The following is a 16,739-nucleotide window of genomic DNA, read 5'->3' as shown; positions in this document are numbered from 1 at the left end:
AAATGGAGCAATTCGTGACTGATACACGCGAAATGGAAACTTCAATGGAGCTGAACACGAAATAATTTACTACTTGTATAAATGATTTATTTTTCATTAACTTCAAAATATAAATATCAATAAAAATACTCGAATTTAGATTCAAATAAAATATCAAAAAAATCAAAACAAATAAAAATATAAATTCAAATTTTGTATTTGAGTTCAAATTTTAAAAATTTACATTTTTACAAATTTATAAATTCAAAATGAAACAATAAATTATTTTTAAAAATTCATTAAAAATTATTCTTTGACTCATTAGTATCTAAAGAGTCATAAATGAGACTTTTGATGTTAAAAAAGTTAATATAAAGTATAACTTTTCAAAGTGGCATATGAATTAAAACTTGGATTTTTCAGAGTTAGAAGTAACATATAATATCATCAAAACGTTTATTCTACACTTAATTTTACAAATTAAAGGATAATTTAATTGATATAATATTTTAATTACTTTTAAAATCATATATTGTATAAATCAAATCAAATTAAGTTGATTCAATTTCAATATATAGAAGTATATATAATTTTGAGCTTCATTTATTTTATTTATATAAATGATCCAAAATTAAATTTATATAATATTTTTTAATGTTATCCATTAAAAGCATGAAAATATACAGTATAATAATAGGAATAATAGTAATAAAACTCATCAAATTATGAGAATATACAATATAATAATAGGGATAATAGTAATAAAGCTCATCAAATTGGTGTAATGTTAAAAAATTTTAATTTTATAATCATCATCACATTTTATTGCATATACGGAGTAAGAAATTCAATTAATTTAAGATTAAACATTAACTGTAGAATGAATTATGCACACAATTAAATAATATATGACTCATCACCTATATATGAGTGGTCATTTCGTGTTCAGCTCAATTGACATACAGGAGTAGTCCATTTCGTGTTCAGTTCTATTGAAGTCCTCATTTTGCGTGTCTAAGTCACGAATTATTCTATTTTGTGGCTGGTATACATAAATTGCTCCATTTCGTGCCTGTTTTCTTTGGAATGAGTTTTTTGACGTGCACCATTTTATGCATATACTTTCTTTAAAATAGAAGCTAATTCCATTTCGTGAATGCTTGACGTAAAATGATTATGCACATTTTAAAAACATTTTTGAGACATGTGCTTTATAAAAAATAATATTTTTTCTATGCATATATAAATAAAAAAGCCTATATATATATATATATATATAGATGAGGCCAATTGCATATAGAACAAACATATATTTAGGGTTTCAGTGGCTAGGTAAATTCAGTTTGCTTTTTACACACACAAAAATGGGACCTATATATATATATTATATTGCCCTTATTCAGCACTGTACAAATTTAATGTTTGCCCCTTAGTGAAGATGGAATAATAATAAGAAGATTCAAACAAATAAATAAATTAAGTTGCCATGTGATCTCTTGGCCATTTTTGTCTAATAATATATACTTTAGGGACCACTTTCAATTCCATTGCCATGTGACAACTTGCAGGCTAAGCGTGCACATTCATTATTTTTTTTTTGTGAATTTCAAATGCTCTACGTTCTTCATTCATAGAGTATATGCCTCAAAATCCCTTTGCTTTTTCATTGACATAGATACTTCTACACATACACTAATATCTAACTTTGACCATTCTTAATTGAGAAACTATTAATCCAAGCTTTTAGATACTTGTATCATACTGCATGCATATAACATACTACCTAAATGTCAATGGTTCTGATTAATTAAACAATGTCCTAAAGATTTTTGCAATAAATTAGGGTTTGTTAATATTTTTTTATTCTTCCAAAAAAATGTTTAAATTTGGGATTAGAACTCACATGACATTGGATATTTAAAAGATAAAATTAAATAAATAATAAAAATGAGATAAAAAAAATTACTATATGAAAATCTGAGAATGAATGAACAGCGGAAATACTTAAATAATATTATCTACATATATTTTTTAATAAATTACATAGTATACATATATACCACTAGTAGTATAATATGCTTTTTTTTTTTCACAAAACAAATTATATTCAAATTATATATTTAGTATATTCACAAATTAGCAAATATTTAAAGCATTGAAGATAAAACTAATTAATGTAATATAATAACAACGAAATAAAATAAAGGAATCCTTCTAATTTAAGTAACATACATTATTCAACACTTCAACTTGCTTTTCATATATATTACTAATTGAATGACAATAGTATACTATATGAATTGAAATGTAAAAGACATAAAATAAAAGAAAAACTTTTAAGTGTATCGGTACACTGATATTTCAGTAATTTTTAACTGGTGATCTTAATTATAAAAAATATATATAAATATATAATTAAAATCAACAATTTAAAATTACTGAAACAGTGATGTATCGGTATACTTGAAAAACTTTTCAAAATAAAAAGAAAAGAAAAGAAAAGAATTGAAGGCTTTCATCTTTCAGCAATTGCACTCATCATAGCTTTGCAATTCTTGCACTTACACATAACCAAAAAGAAATAATAAGTTCCCTAGGGGATGCATGGGATTAGGATGATTTATGGAGATAATAATAATAATAAAATAAAATAAATTAAACCACAACTAGCTACAATAATATCTCAAGCTAAAACACAAAATTAACCTAACTAACTAATTAATAATTAATAATTAATAATTAATTAATAATATCATCTATGACAAACACATCTGTAATGGTATGGGCTATTAATTGGGTCATTTCCTTCAACAGGTACTTGTTCAGCTCTGCACTTATACTTACATCCTCTACATTCATTGTAAGTGCAAGTTGGTGCTGTTGATCCAATCATCAATCTCCTTGAATTCCTCATTTTCAATTCCTGAATTATTTCTTATTGCATCAAACTCAGTTCTTTGGGATTCTAACAAAATTCAAATTTTCATATAATATAATAATATAATTTAATTACCTTTAAACTTTGTTCTATTTGGGCTTGGGAAAAAGAGTGCTCATGGGAGACCAATAATCCTTTTGTTTGAATTCCTGCAACAATAATAATTTAGTGAAATAATAATAATATTATAATAAGTTACATATATAATAGTAGAAAATAGGAAATTCAAAAAAAGGTTAACATTTTTTTAAAACAATTAATTAATAACTTTTCATCTTAACAAATGTTATTATTGTAAAAGTTGCATTATTCAAGCATAAACCCTTTGTGAAATAATAATGACAAAGAATTAAATGCAAAGTTTATATTAAAATCCTAAGAAATTAAATTAAAGGAAAGCAATAAGCAAGAATAACATATATAAGAGATAGAAGAAAGTAAAAGAAGTGAGACATGATAGAATTGAGTTTAGTAATATAACAATTGAAGATGAAGAAGAAGAAGAAGTGAAGTAATGAGAGAAGAAAAAAAAAAGACATGAGTATAACCTTGTATGACTTTAGGAGTAGCAAGTGTTAATAAGGTGAAAAATAGCAAAAGTAATTTGGCAAGTTTAGTAGTTCCCATTATTATTATTATTATTACTACTACTATTATTATTATTCTACTCCCTTATTGTATCTTTTATGTGTTGGAATAACCTCAAATAAGGGAGTGATGGGAAGAGATATATAGATAATGGGGAATTTATTTGAGTAGAGAGAAAGATAAAAAGCTTAGAGGGAAATGAATATGTGAAGATAGAAGAGGGAGATGAAACAAAATGGTGAGGGATGTGTTTGCTTCAATTTAAATATTCAGAATATAAAGAGACATAGAAGACAATATCTGCAAAGAGCAGTGGATAGCATGCTTATCAGAATTGTGTAATTTTTTTGCACCATGTTATATATATTATTAATATAATTTATTGACAAAATAAAATATATATAATTTTATACCATCAATGATTATTAATTAAACTCTTTATGCTTAATTAATTGTTTTGATAATCTGCCCATTTTTAATGGCAATTTTTAAGCTAAACATTTAGTTAAAATTATTTATCATTCAATTAAATTGAGAAAATATATACCATTCTACAAAAAGAAAAAATTAAGAAAATAATAATTTTTTTATTCAATTTCACGCTCTTACTTCTCAATTGACACTTGTTATGTATGTAAGTGCACTTAATAATTTAATATTCTTTATTTAATATTACTATGAGAAAGAAATGGAGTTAATTTAATAGATAATTCTATGATAAAAAAATTTTAATATGAAGAGAATAAAAAAGTGTATAATTTATTTTAAAGAATTAATAAAAATAAAATAATATATATTTTTTAAATAAATATTTAATTATCTATCAAAGAGAATCTTTATCTTTTTATTTTTTTTCTTTTCACTACCTAATTTAATCTAGACACTATATATATATATATATATATATATATATATATATATATATATATATATATATATATATATATATATATATATATATATTGGTGACTTATCCAGACACTATAATATATTCTTGAAATTATGCGCTCCTAAATTAATTTCTTAACATGTGTTTTTTTTTTCCAATACTCAAAAATGAAAATTTTCAAATTCATTTTTATTTGTATTTTATTCGCATATATGTTGTGCACAATAATTAAACACCTAATCAGTGTCACATTTTACAAAATAAATCAATTTTATATGTAATATGACTCAAATTGTGTAAAAAAAAAAAAGAGAAAAGATAGATAGAGAGTTTCATTTAAGGTAGAGAAAATCAAGACTTTACATAAAATTAAAAAAATAATTTAAGAACGTAAAACGTAAAATTTTAACAAAATTTAAATCGTAAAATTGTCAGACTTAGTATAAATTTCGTAAAGTCACAAAAAAAATACGAATTTTATAAAATCGATAAACTCATTTAAAATTGTAATTTATTTAGTGTATATGATATGATGCTCATGTGTAGCAGCGAACAAATTTTCATAATGAAGAGGTCCCATATATTACCAGAATCGACAGATCGCTTGTAGGGGCTTACTCATGACGAGAAATTCTAGAGACTGTAAAATGACCAAAATGGCCATGCCTTAATTTACATTGTTCTAGTGAAGACAAAGTTTGTGTGTTGAATTTTTGTGAAGGGTAAATAGTAGGCGAGTTTAATGCAGGGAATCGTTTGTAAACGCTGAAATACGGAGGAAAAGACATCTTAACCAACAAAAGGGAGCATCCAGGGGCTTTCACATTTGGATTTTCCTTTTGAGGGTCCAAAATATGATTCTGAAATGAACATGTCATGTTGATTGATTAAAATATGAATGTTACTAACCCAAAAAGAAAAAAATGAATGCTCTTAAACAGCATTGATGATTGATATTTTTAGTCATTTTAGGACTTGCATCAAAGTTATCACCACAAATAAGTCTAATGCATCAAAATATCAATGTTCAATTTCAAAAGAATAAATATAGTAGAACTGTAAGAGTTAAGCCTTGCACTCAAATTTGTTGTTTGCTTGCAACTTTTACTACTGAATGTCTCGGTAACAACTCATGGATTCTCAATTCAATTAGAAAATTAGAAAAATGGCCACAACCTAAAGGACAGGAAAATTATCATCTCATCGTATCAACAAAGTAACATTAATTTTTTGCCTTATGAACGAATTATAGAGGAACAAGAGCACTTTGTTTCTATAAATAAAAATGAACACTTGGAATTATTATTTATGTGAACAAGGTCATTCTGATGCTTTTATTTCAAGCTTCAACATCGGTTGGTTTTGAAATTGATAAGTCACATACTCACATCCTTGAAAGTAGATAAATTCATTTAACCAAGACAAATGGAAATTATTTCTTAATTTACCAGCTTTTAACTAAATACAATGATTAACTAAAAAGTATTGATCATATAAACAGATTCAAAAACAGATCATTTTTTGCCATGAATCATGGCACTCATACAATGCAAGTTTGTACGATCCAGCCCCAAGGGAAGGAACCAAGCAGAAAAGAAACAGTAGCAGAGTTACCAGATGTAGATCAAGTGAAAACATCCTAAATAACTATTATATTCAAATAAACCAAATATCCCAGGTCTAAACCATAAATCAAACGAAAATAAAAATTACTGGGAACCTAGAGAGAAAGAGTACCTCCCAACTACGATGTTACTTCACATTACACTATAATAATACAGAAATCAGTGTCTTTTACCAAGGGATTTATTATGCAACTCCAGCAATCCTTGAAGAGATTCCAAGGACCATGTTTCCTCATGTTGAGCATATACCTTCTGATGTAGCGAGTCTATTATTATGCTGACATTACCAAACCCATATATTTGGTGACCGTTGTGCATTCTACCAGGCTTAATCTTGAACAACAAACCATGATGCTGGGCATGAGCCTCAATGACTTCTTTCAAGCTCAAATCATGCACACCATCTGCGTTGGCACCACCCAATGCTGCAGCAGCTTGCTGTTGAGCATAGGTTGCTGCTTTCTGTTGAGCCTCAAATTGTCGTTGCTCACGTACCCGAAGATAGCTGATATTCTCCTTCAAACCAGGTTGGACAACCTCCATTCCATCAACAGCTTGACTCATCATATCTAAACCACGGTTTATCTGGAATCGGATACTTTCATTTGCCAATAGTTCTTCTGGAATAAGCTCCTTCCATCCATTATACCACTTCATAACTTCTTCAAAGTTAGGATTTGAGCACAACCAGTGATACAAAACCTGGAGCCACTTTGTGAAGAAGAACTTCTCCATCATGTCCACCATGATATGAATTGGAATCACAGAAGCCCATTTAATTACCCAAAAAAACTGATCGAGCTTCTGACTTGCTGGATTGACTTCAAACTCTTGCAAGACAAGTTGCAACTTAGGCACAATAAATCGAAGCATAAGTTGTTCCCAGCTTACAGCATCAAAGACAGTCTTCCACGGAGACAATATGGTATATGTAGAGGCGTCACTTGGATGCCAGGCACCAAGAACAGAACTCAATTTAAAACGAATGACCTGGTAAATGCCTTCCAACTTGTGCTCTATCCTTGGTAGCCATGGATGCACCCAAGTGTGGATAGGAATGGTCTCTTGATGTGGTTCCCAAGTATCTGCAGCAGCTGACAATTTTGGCAAGACTATATTGTCCAATATGGCAGTGAGGACTGAAGGAGGAAGCAACTTCTCCCACAAATCAAGAAATCGTAGCATTGGCTCAGGATCCCGTGGCTGCCATGTATTGATTCCAGATATTCTGACGGCTGGCAACACAACTTCCGAAACCAATTGTGTATAAGGTGATGAAACATCCCATATATCAAGACATTCTTCTCCTTGAAGCAAGGTCTTCCACGTAGATACCAACTCCAACCCACGAGATGGATTTCGAAGAGGATCCCAGCATTGGAACTCTCTAATAAACAAAGGAAGAGCATATGAGCAAGCAATGCAGGACAAATTACACAACTTGTAGCTATCAGCATATCTCTTATGCAAGTCACTGAAGCATCTAGCAAGGAAATCTAATGTTAGGGTTCCAGAAGTGCTCTCTTCGGCTACTTGGTCCAAGACCCTCATTATTTCCTCCATATTATCCAGTTGACGCTTTTGGAATGCTGCTTCAGATTCTAACTTCTCTTTTTCTTTTTTCAAGCTGAGAGCTGTCTCCCTTTCTCTCCTCAAATCTCTATCAATCTCTTGAATGTCAGCCTCAGCCAACCGAACAATCAATCCAATGTTATGCTGAAGTTCCGGCATTGGGACATCCTCCTCCTTTGCTTTCTCCTCGGCATTTAAATCAGATAAATTTGTATAAACCCGAACTTGTGGCCCCCTCATATCATAAACCTTCTGAACAACCTCCAAATTCTGTTCTTGCTTGCTTGCCAACAACTCCTCAGCAGTAACATACACTTCCTCCTCTTTCTTCTTCTTCAACCGTGACTGCTTTGACCAAAGCCTCTCCTTTGTTCTGCTAGCCGCAGGCTGCACTGCTCCCACCGTGCTTTTGTTCTGTTGCTGCAAAATAGGCAACGGTGGTGGCGGCGCCTCCCTTGCATCACTAAAACCAATACCTGAATTCTTAGCCCTCATTTTCACCTCAATAGGAGCCACAATACCTTGCTCATTCTTTCCAAGACCGCCCCCTCTATAACCCATCTTTTCCAACAGCTTCATCCCTATTCCATTGTTATAGAATTTCCCCGCATTACCAAACCCATCTTGATCCGAACTCTGACGCTGACCCCTCTTCTTCTCCAATTTCTCCCTCTCCCTTTCCCTCTCCCTCCGCATCGCCCCTTCCTTAATCTTCTTCCCAAAAGCCGTAGGCAAAAAATTATGATCATCACCATCATCAATGTTCTCATCAGAACCATTATTCCTATCACCGTTACTACTAGTAAACCCTAAACCAGCACCTGAAGTGGAAGCAGATCCCATTCCAAGACCTAAACCTGGCCTATCCTCACTAACATAACCATCTTTCTCACCATGTTCTTTAGAATCTCTATTGTTATCAACAACATCTTGATTCGGCATAAAAGTTCCAGTAGAAATAAAATTTACCGGCTTGGTGAGGTCCTGCTTCTTGGAAAGGTCCTTCCTGCGTTTCTTGCTGGAATAATCGTCGTCGTCGTCATCGTCGGAGCCGGCAAAAACACCGTAGAGGACATCGTCTCTGGTCTGAGTACGCTTTTCTTTGCGCTTTTTGTAGTAGAATTCGCCGTTAATCCACTGGCCTTCTTCGAAATCGTTGTCCATTTCGAACCTCTCCATCTCTTGATCCTCGTCCATGGTTTAGGGCACACCGCGGAGGGACTGAGAAGGTGGACGTGCGGGATCGATTACGAGGCGAGGGTTTGAAAGAGGTGATAATTGCGATAGTTGCGAGAGGGAGGCGGAGGAGGATCTAATGTGTGGTGCGGTGGCAGAGAGATGAGTGATGTTGATGATGATTTCAAAATATTATCACACAAATTCGCCAACAATGAAACCAAACCCCTGAACCTTGTTACACAGTTTTATCTCTCGCTTATATTAGAATTCTTAGTGCTTGTTTGGGCGCCTCTCCGGTGATGGTGGCGCGGCGGCAGGATGCGGCGCGATTCCCTTCTCCCTTCCCGATCTCCCTTCTCCCTCGGACTCCCCCCTTTCTTTCTTCCTTTCTTTCTTTCTTTCCCTTTCTACCGTGTGGGTGTGTGACAAAGGGTTTATTATTAGAGTTGTGTGTGTTGAGTTTTAGGGTATTAAATTTGTTTCATATGAGTTTGTCCGAATCAAAATCATATTCTTAAATTTAATTAATATTTTAAAAATTTTATCTATTAAATAAAACGGAAAAACTCTGCATACAAGCCCTAATGGCTTGTATGCTTTACAAGTTCATTAAACAATAAAATCAAAATATGCGCTGCTTCAGGTACGTTGATTACACGCGCTATATAACATCGCGCGTATATCTAACTACCAGATTTAAAATATTTCTTTCCCTTTTCGTTTTCGTTATTTTGAGATTTCGTTCTTCTTCTTCTCCCGCGTTTTCCCTCCTTCTTCTCCATTGTTCTTTTCTTCTCCTTTTCTCACTAGCATCTTCTTCGTTTAGGTTACCTTTGTCTCTCTCTGCAACTCGAGCTTCGTTTTCTATTTTTGATTTGTTGTTTTCCGAAATCAAAGTTTGATCTCGTTTTAAAGATAATGGATCATTCAACCTCAGATTGTCATCTGAATGCAGGCGAAGTGGATTATGAGTCAGAATCTAACGAAGTCTCTGAGGTTTGATTTACATAGGATTAGTATGAAATTTCTTTCAGTAATTTGTATAGCATTGTGTAGTTGAAAAATTGCTGAACATTGACTGTGAAAGTAACACGTTTACCTGAATCTGTCGATTCAATGTATTAGTTGTGATTAATTACCTGGAATTTGTAGCAGACGCTCGGGTGTAGATCAATTCTTGTTTGGGTGTATTTTAGTTAGAAGTGTGGGTGTATCTACACTTTACTGGTTTTTTGTTATTTTAATTTACTTGTTGTTGTTCAGCTGTATTATAACAGACATGATTAGGTGTGTTTTTAGTTTTTGAGATGGTGTATATCTGCATGCTGTGTATTTACAGTTTATGGCTTTAAAAGTCATTCTGTAGTTGAGTTGTTGCGGTTCGGGTGTATTGTATTAGACATGATTGGGTGTATTTGAATCATATCTATGGGTGTATTTACAGTTCTGACACGGTGTATTTTGCAGCCTCTCTCAGTTGTTGATGACGAGCTTGTTCCAAAGGTCGGAATGACCTTTACCACCCTTGAAGATGCTGGAAAATTTTACAGGAACTACGCCAAGGCTGCAGGTTTCTCTACAAGAGTTCGGTGCACAAATAGGAAGGGAAACGAGATTAAGAACCAACTGATTACATGTAGCAGAGAGGGAAAATGGAAATCTAAAATATCTCCGACCGAGAAGACCAATCCGACAGCTGGTCTAAACAGTCCTGCAAGAATTTATATACACACATTGAAGGATGTCGGTGCTTGGATCATTTCAAAGGTTGTGCTGGATCATTCACACCCCTGCTGTCCAAGCAAAGCAGAGATGCTCAAACAGCACAGGGAACTAAGCATGTCCATTCGTCGTACGATAGAGAATAACGAGGAGGCCGGTATCAGACCAAGCAAAACCTACCAATCATTTGTTGCGGCTGCCGGGGGTCACCGCGAGTTAAATTTTATCGAAAAGGACGTGAGGAATTACATTACCAGGGAAGTGCGGAATGTTTCCGAACAAGAAGATGCAAAGGAATTCGGGAAATATTTGTTAAGAATGAAAGAGAAGAATCCGAATTTCTTTTTTGAGCTCCAACTCGAAGAGGATCAATCGATTAAGCTGGCTTTTTGGGCCGATGCAAGAAGCAGAGCCGCCTTTGAGTATTTCAGAGACGTCATTTCATTCGACACCACCTACAATACAAACAGGTAAGAAACTGTCCCTGTTTATGATGCCAAGTTAATTTATTTTTACGAATCCGCAGTAGAGGTGTATATTGGCTGTTTCATTGGGTGTATGCGAAGCATTTGTTAGGGTGTAGCTAATGATTTTGCATTCTGGACCATGGTAATTTGTTTCAGGTATAATTTGGTCTGTGGTTCTTTTGTCGGGGTGAATCACCACGGTCAATCAACACTTCTCGGATGCTCTTTGATGAAGAACGAAGAAATTGAATCATTCAAATGGTTATTTCAAAGCTGGCTTCGTTGCATGGGAGGAAACGCTCCGAAAGGGTTTCTCACCGATCAGTGCGCATCCATGAAAAGGGCTTTAGAGGCCTGTATGCCAACAACAGTTCACCGCTGGTGCATTTGGCACATCATGAAGAAGATTCCAAGCAAATTAAACGGGTACAAGGGACATGCCGATATCGAACAAGAAATGAGCCAAGTTGTTTGGAACTCTCAAAGCAAAGACTCATTCGATAGGAATTGGAACGATTTTCTGCTGAATTTTGGTCTTGGGGACAACAAGTGGCTTTCAGGTAATGTCTTTTTAAAATCTGCATCAGAGGTGTAAATTGCATGTTTTCTCGGGTGTATTTATAGACTGTCTTTGGGTGTATTATGCAGATCTGTACGAAGACCGTCACATATGGGTTCCTATCTATCTGGATCACCATTTCTGGGCAGGGATGAGAAGCACACAAAGGAGCGAGAGCATGCATTCATTTTTTAACAAGTATATCACCCGGAACAGCTCGCTTATTCAGTTCGTCAAACAATATGATAATTGCCTCGGAAGCAGGGAGCAAGCAGAGAGAGAATCAGATGCTGCAGATTTTCATACGGTCATACCGTGTGCAACCAAATCCTGCATTGAAGCTCAGTTTCAAGATGCGTACACTCATGCAAAGTTTATGGAAGTCCAAGCGCAATTCAGAGGAAAGGCGAATTGCATCACCAGACTAAAGAATTCCGCTCTAGGCTATTCAGTATACGAAGTCGGAGAACAAGTTTCCAGCTCAATATTCAACAAGTTCGTGGTTACTTACAACTCGGTTGCAGCCGAGGTAAAATGCCATTGCTTATTATTCGAGTCGAGAGGGATACTGTGCCGTCACGCACTAAGCGTGTTAAGTTTCGAACAAGTAAGCCAAGTGTCACCGAGATACATACTGGAACGATGGAGCAAGAAGGTAAAGAGGCGACACACACACATCAAGAGCAGCCACGACGAGCCACTAATGGAGCCAAGAAGCAAGAGGTTCGACCAATTGGTTTTTCGTTCGCAAAATATATGCGAATTTGCTTCCGAATCGGAGGAGCTGACTGCAATTCTGCACCGTGCGTACGATAACGTCATGGCCGAGATGGAAGCATTAAAAGCCAAAAGGAAGGGGACATCTTCTTTATCCCACGAAGACGCCAACTTGGAATCCGTTAACGAGCTTCAAAGCCCGCCAAGGATTCGAACAAGAGGACGTCCAAAAAACAGGCTAGGTTCAAAGCTGGAGAAACAGATCGCAAATGCCACAAAGAAGAAGAAGACGAAAGTTTTAAGCGAGGTAAAAGTAATGTTCTTTAAATTTGTGGCGATTGAGTTTATTTTTCTCGTTAATAGTTTAGGTAATGTGTGTGTGTTATATTTCAGATAAACCTGTTTGATGCTGCATCAGCGGCGCATTCAAATTGCAGCCAATATCAAGGACACGTTATGAGTTATCAGTTTAGGGTACCAGCAGCAGGGGATAACTCCTTGGGTGTATAGTTTTACAGAATATGGGTGTAAAAGCACTGTTATTTTGGGTGTATTTTCGTTAATTCACAATTTAGATATAGACACATATATAGATATATATAAAACAAAAGCTGTAAAAATTCTCAGGTTATGGGTTTATATTTGATTTGATGTTTTTCTTCATATTTTAGTACATGTAATTCATACATTTTGAATACAGCGCAGACAGTTTGGGTGTATATTTTATACAACCTTGGGTGTATTATTAGACTTGCGTTGGGTGTAGCAGTTTATAATTTGTGTTTATATATGCCTTGATTTTTTCCTTCATATTTTACCACCTGTAATACAGCTTTTGAATACATCACAGACAGTTTACCAGCACAGATAGTTTAACTATGGGAAAAAATATACATAGAATAGAAGTTGTTGATAAATGGCAAATATTTACATCATTTGTTAATTTACAAACTACCCAGCAGATGGATTACGCAGTTTCTATATCAGCAGAATTAATCTGACAAAACGGACTTAATAATATAGAGGATGGCTTCGACAGCCTTATAGCACTACTTTCTCTAATTGCCCGATCTCTCTGTGTATTCATCTCACTGAATAGTATCCGGGATGCGTACTCCACTCTATAGTGGTCCACCTCCTCCTACAATTAAAAAGTATATTCTGTTTAAACAGCAATATTAATTCAGTAAAGTAATACAGAGTTATATGATTCTAAAGACAGTTACCTGTGGCCAATTATCCCATTGATACTTTCCCTTTTTGATGTTTTCCGGCTCAATTATCTCCATCCACTTCATAACGTACACAGCGCAGTCATAGCTGAAAACGAAGAAAATAAATTACAAATCTCATTTACAAAAGTTTAATGTTCAGAGTTACAAATTTATACCTTGTTTTTTGGCCAAATATTTTAACATATGGTGATTTAATTTCCTTCTCCCTCTCCCCTTTCTGAAGAGGTTCCCCGCCGGCATATGTTATCAATCTTGAAAATACGTATCCCTTAAATACGAAAACAAATCAGTAATACACCCGAATGAATGGACAAGATACACCCAACTGAATGGACAATATACACCCATTACAACTAACGAAATAGACCTATCTATTAAAGTAAAGAAGACAGAGGCAACTTACAGTGAATTTATTAATGGCCTTTCTCTCATCGGTGGGAGCCTTTTTGTGTAGTGGGTCAAGTATTTGACATTTCCGCTTTCTTGTATTTATCAGTCATAACCACCAATGCCCCGCGTAGCAGACAGGGGCAAAAATCTGAAGGATTGCCACACATGAACAGTGTGTTATTTTATTTTGCAAATAAGTAAATAAGCGTACTAACAAATTTAGCAAACGAAAACTTACATATGGGTGCGAAGTCAATTTTTTTCTATCTATGAAGGGAATGAAACTCGGGTAGGCTTCCACCCTGAATTCCTTTTTCGTTTTCGGTGATACGAATTTCCCGTTTGGGTGATCCGAAAGTGCCATGCACTGCAAGAATGGGAAACAAGAAATGAAATACTAAACTTACACCCAATCGAATGTGAAAAATACACCCAAATCAATACAGAAAATACACCCGAAGTTCGTAGAAGTAACACTTACCACAATATCGGTGGGGAGACAGTATATTTGTTCTTGAAATCTCTTTTCATTTTTGTTGTTGAGGATGAGGCAGATGGCAGATACAATCTAGAAATATATGCCGAAATCAATTTTACATTAATAAGCATTGTAATTGACTTTGGTGTAAAAACATTAATCTTATTATAATATTACCTGAGATTCTATATCACTTTTTGCCTGGAGGGAAGCAAGGTGCATTCTCATCAAAATGTATTTTCCTTGGCCAATCAGAGTGCACATTTCCTCATACTCGTTAGTATTGCCATCTGCATCTTCCTTCAGTCTTGTCCCCCAGATGTAGCACTTTTGTTTCATATCATCCGTAATCTGATATAATCCCCGAGGAGTTTCAAACTTTGCAGAACTTTCTCCCCCAGTCTCCCTCTGAATTTGTGGACTTGTGTTTTTTCCCTTCGTCGCACTGCTTGCTATTCTTTGGACCAAACTGTCCAATTGTTCTATCAAATTCGCAGCTTCTGGAGATTTTTCCCTTTCTGTCTCCTGCGTTGACGCCCCCTCCTGGCTTGAATCAGTCAATCCAAGGCTGAATGATGGCACCCCTGGATCTGTTTTAGGAACATAGGAAGCTGTCCGTGCCATCATCAACAGGGCAGCAGCGTCTTCTGCATCTGGATGACTGCGTCATCATGTATAAGAATAAGAATAAGAATAAGAATATACGGATGATAAGCAAAGATTGATTTTAGTCTGATGAACTTACATTTTAGTTGGAGCTGGGGGAACCGTCGGTGTGGTCTCTTGAAGTTGTTTGGGGGTTTCAGGAGTGCTGCACAGTTACAAAAAATTAATCAAGGCGTAAAAGAAACTAATCAGGAACAATATACACCCAAACTGTTAGCTAATATACACCCAAACTCCAAACAAATATACACTCAATACTATTTCTTACGTTTCTGTAGTCCCTTCAATCTGTAGCATAGGGGTTGGTTCAAAATCTGTGTCAGTGGTTGTTTGGGATGCCGGCACAAAAACCTGAATCGGGACTCTAAACAAGAAGAAAAATGAAAGGTTAACAACGCCTTTGAAAATAATAAGGTTATAAGGCTGAATATTATTGTAAAACTCACATTGCAAGCGCTTCGGACGGTGTCTGTTCCCTCACAACCATCATATTCGAATCAGACGAACTCAACCTAAAATACACCCAAAGAAATTCAAGAAATACACCCGAACAATTCAAAAAGAAGACATGCTTTGTTTTTTTGAGAACTTACATACTTGCAGTTTTTGCTTTTTTTTTCCTGCCTTTTTTTTCTTGAATAAAATAATAAAGGGCTTTTTTTTCTAAAAAAAAATATATACAGAATTAGAAGTAGAAGGGTAATAGAAGAACAAAAGTAATGGTTATTTGAAAGAGAAATTACATGCTCTGTGACGGCTGGTTTACACTACTCTGTTCTGTGTGTCCTTGAGAGGAAGGAGCATCAGTTCCCAAGTTCACAGCCGGTATTCTAAGACAGATTTGATCCAAGCAACACAACAAAGTTAATATTCCAACTTATTAAACAACATACACCCAACTTGATCCACACAATACACCCAAATGGTTCCACAAGACACACCCAAATCATGATAACAAGATTTTATTAAATAATAAAGCTTCTTACGTTTCAGACGACACATAGCGACCTTCTGTCGATCGCAGGTCAGGTTGGTTCTCGCTGCGAAACAAGAAACAATTATTAGCATACAAAACACAACAAAATATGAAATAGACAGCCCAGCAAGACATACCCCTCTGCAGCAGATTTATCAACGTTTTGCCCTAGCCATTCATCCAGTTCGTCACTTGATATTTCATATGTCTCACTACATTCATAAAAGAAGATGTTAACAAAAATAATTACGACGATAGACGGTAATATAGCTTACGAGGTACTGTACCCGTCAAAGTATTGGTCTTCTTTAGGAGGTGAATCCTCCACGAGAACTTTTTTCTTTTTTGGTTGTGTTCTGGGTGGAAAAAAAAGAGTACCAATCAGAAATAAAAAATTAATTTTATCACAGAATATTATGCAAAGAAGTGCTTACTTTTTTTGTGTTGTTTTTGTTTTTTTCTTCTCCTTCTCCTTCTCTGCAGGTGATGATTCTTCGCTCCTATAAGTTGATAATAGACACTTCAGTTAATACACGGAATCTTTATAATGAAGCCAAAAGAAAGGAGTAATAATTTCAGGACATTACTCATCACTTTGTTCAGATTCAGATTCTGAATCAGAATCTGGCTCCTCTTGCCTCTGCTTTCTTTTTCTGGAGTCCATTCTGGAAGGCAAACAGTGATTATTTAGAACATACTAAAAATACACCCAACGTGATCAACAAAATACACCCAACTCGAAAAAGAAATTACACCCAA

General features: G+C 34.7%; 2 protein-coding genes and 1 long non-coding RNA gene across 3 annotated transcripts; all 3 read right to left on the bottom strand.

Moving 5' to 3' along the window:
• Positions 1-2,476: 2,476 nt before the first annotated feature.
• STOMAGEN (stomagen) lies at positions 2,477-3,776 on the bottom strand. Its single transcript, XM_088500016.1, has 3 exons — positions 3,466-3,776; positions 2,993-3,066; positions 2,477-2,902 (listed from the first exon to the last, which is right to left on the bottom strand). Exons 1-3 carry the CDS (start codon positions 3,542-3,544, stop codon positions 2,732-2,734), a joined length of 324 nt encoding a protein of 107 aa, XP_088356142.1. The 5' UTR covers positions 3,545-3,776; the 3' UTR covers positions 2,477-2,731.
• Positions 3,777-5,996: 2,220 nt separating this feature from the next.
• Positions 5,997-9,221, bottom strand: STIPL1 (GC-rich sequence DNA-binding factor-like protein with Tuftelin interacting domain-containing protein). The gene has a single exon (XM_016320139.3). The coding sequence runs from the start codon at positions 8,786-8,788 to the stop codon at positions 6,179-6,181; it is 2,610 nt and encodes an 869-aa protein (XP_016175625.1). The 5' UTR covers positions 8,789-9,221; the 3' UTR covers positions 5,997-6,178.
• Positions 9,222-15,787: 6,566 nt separating this feature from the next.
• LOC148543720 (uncharacterized) lies at positions 15,788-16,379 on the bottom strand. Its single transcript, XR_015899360.1, has 4 exons — positions 16,268-16,379; positions 16,118-16,192; positions 15,991-16,044; positions 15,788-15,834 (listed from the first exon to the last, which is right to left on the bottom strand). It is a non-coding gene; the product is annotated as an uncharacterized LOC148543720 (long non-coding RNA).
• Positions 16,380-16,739: the final 360 nt, after the last annotated feature.

This window comes from Arachis ipaensis, chromosome B9 (assembly GCF_059453495.1).
Source record: "Arachis ipaensis isolate K30076 ecotype BB chromosome B9, ASM5945349v1, whole genome shotgun sequence".
In the NCBI taxonomy this organism is placed as follows: domain Eukaryota; kingdom Viridiplantae; phylum Streptophyta; class Magnoliopsida; order Fabales; family Fabaceae; genus Arachis; species Arachis ipaensis.
The sequence above is the reverse complement of the archived record's forward strand: the minus strand, read 5'-3'. Positions and strand labels throughout refer to the sequence as shown.

Excerpts from the sequence above, each read along its gene's own strand:
- STOMAGEN (XM_088500016.1), bottom strand. The coding sequence starts at position 3,544 with ATGGGAACTACTAAACTTGCCAAATTACTTTTGCTATTTTTCACCTTA. Across the intron at positions 3,067-3,465 it reads TACTCCTAAAGTCATACAAG|GAATTCAAACAAAAGGATTA; the intron begins GTTATACTCATG and ends TTATTGTTGCAG. Across the intron at positions 2,903-2,992 it reads AAATAGAACAAAGTTTAAAG|GAATTGAAAATGAGGAATTC; the intron begins GTAATTAAATTA and ends GAAATAATTCAG.
- STIPL1 (XM_016320139.3), bottom strand. The coding sequence starts at position 8,788 with ATGGACGAGGATCAAGAGATGGAGAGGTTCGAAATGGACAACGATTTC.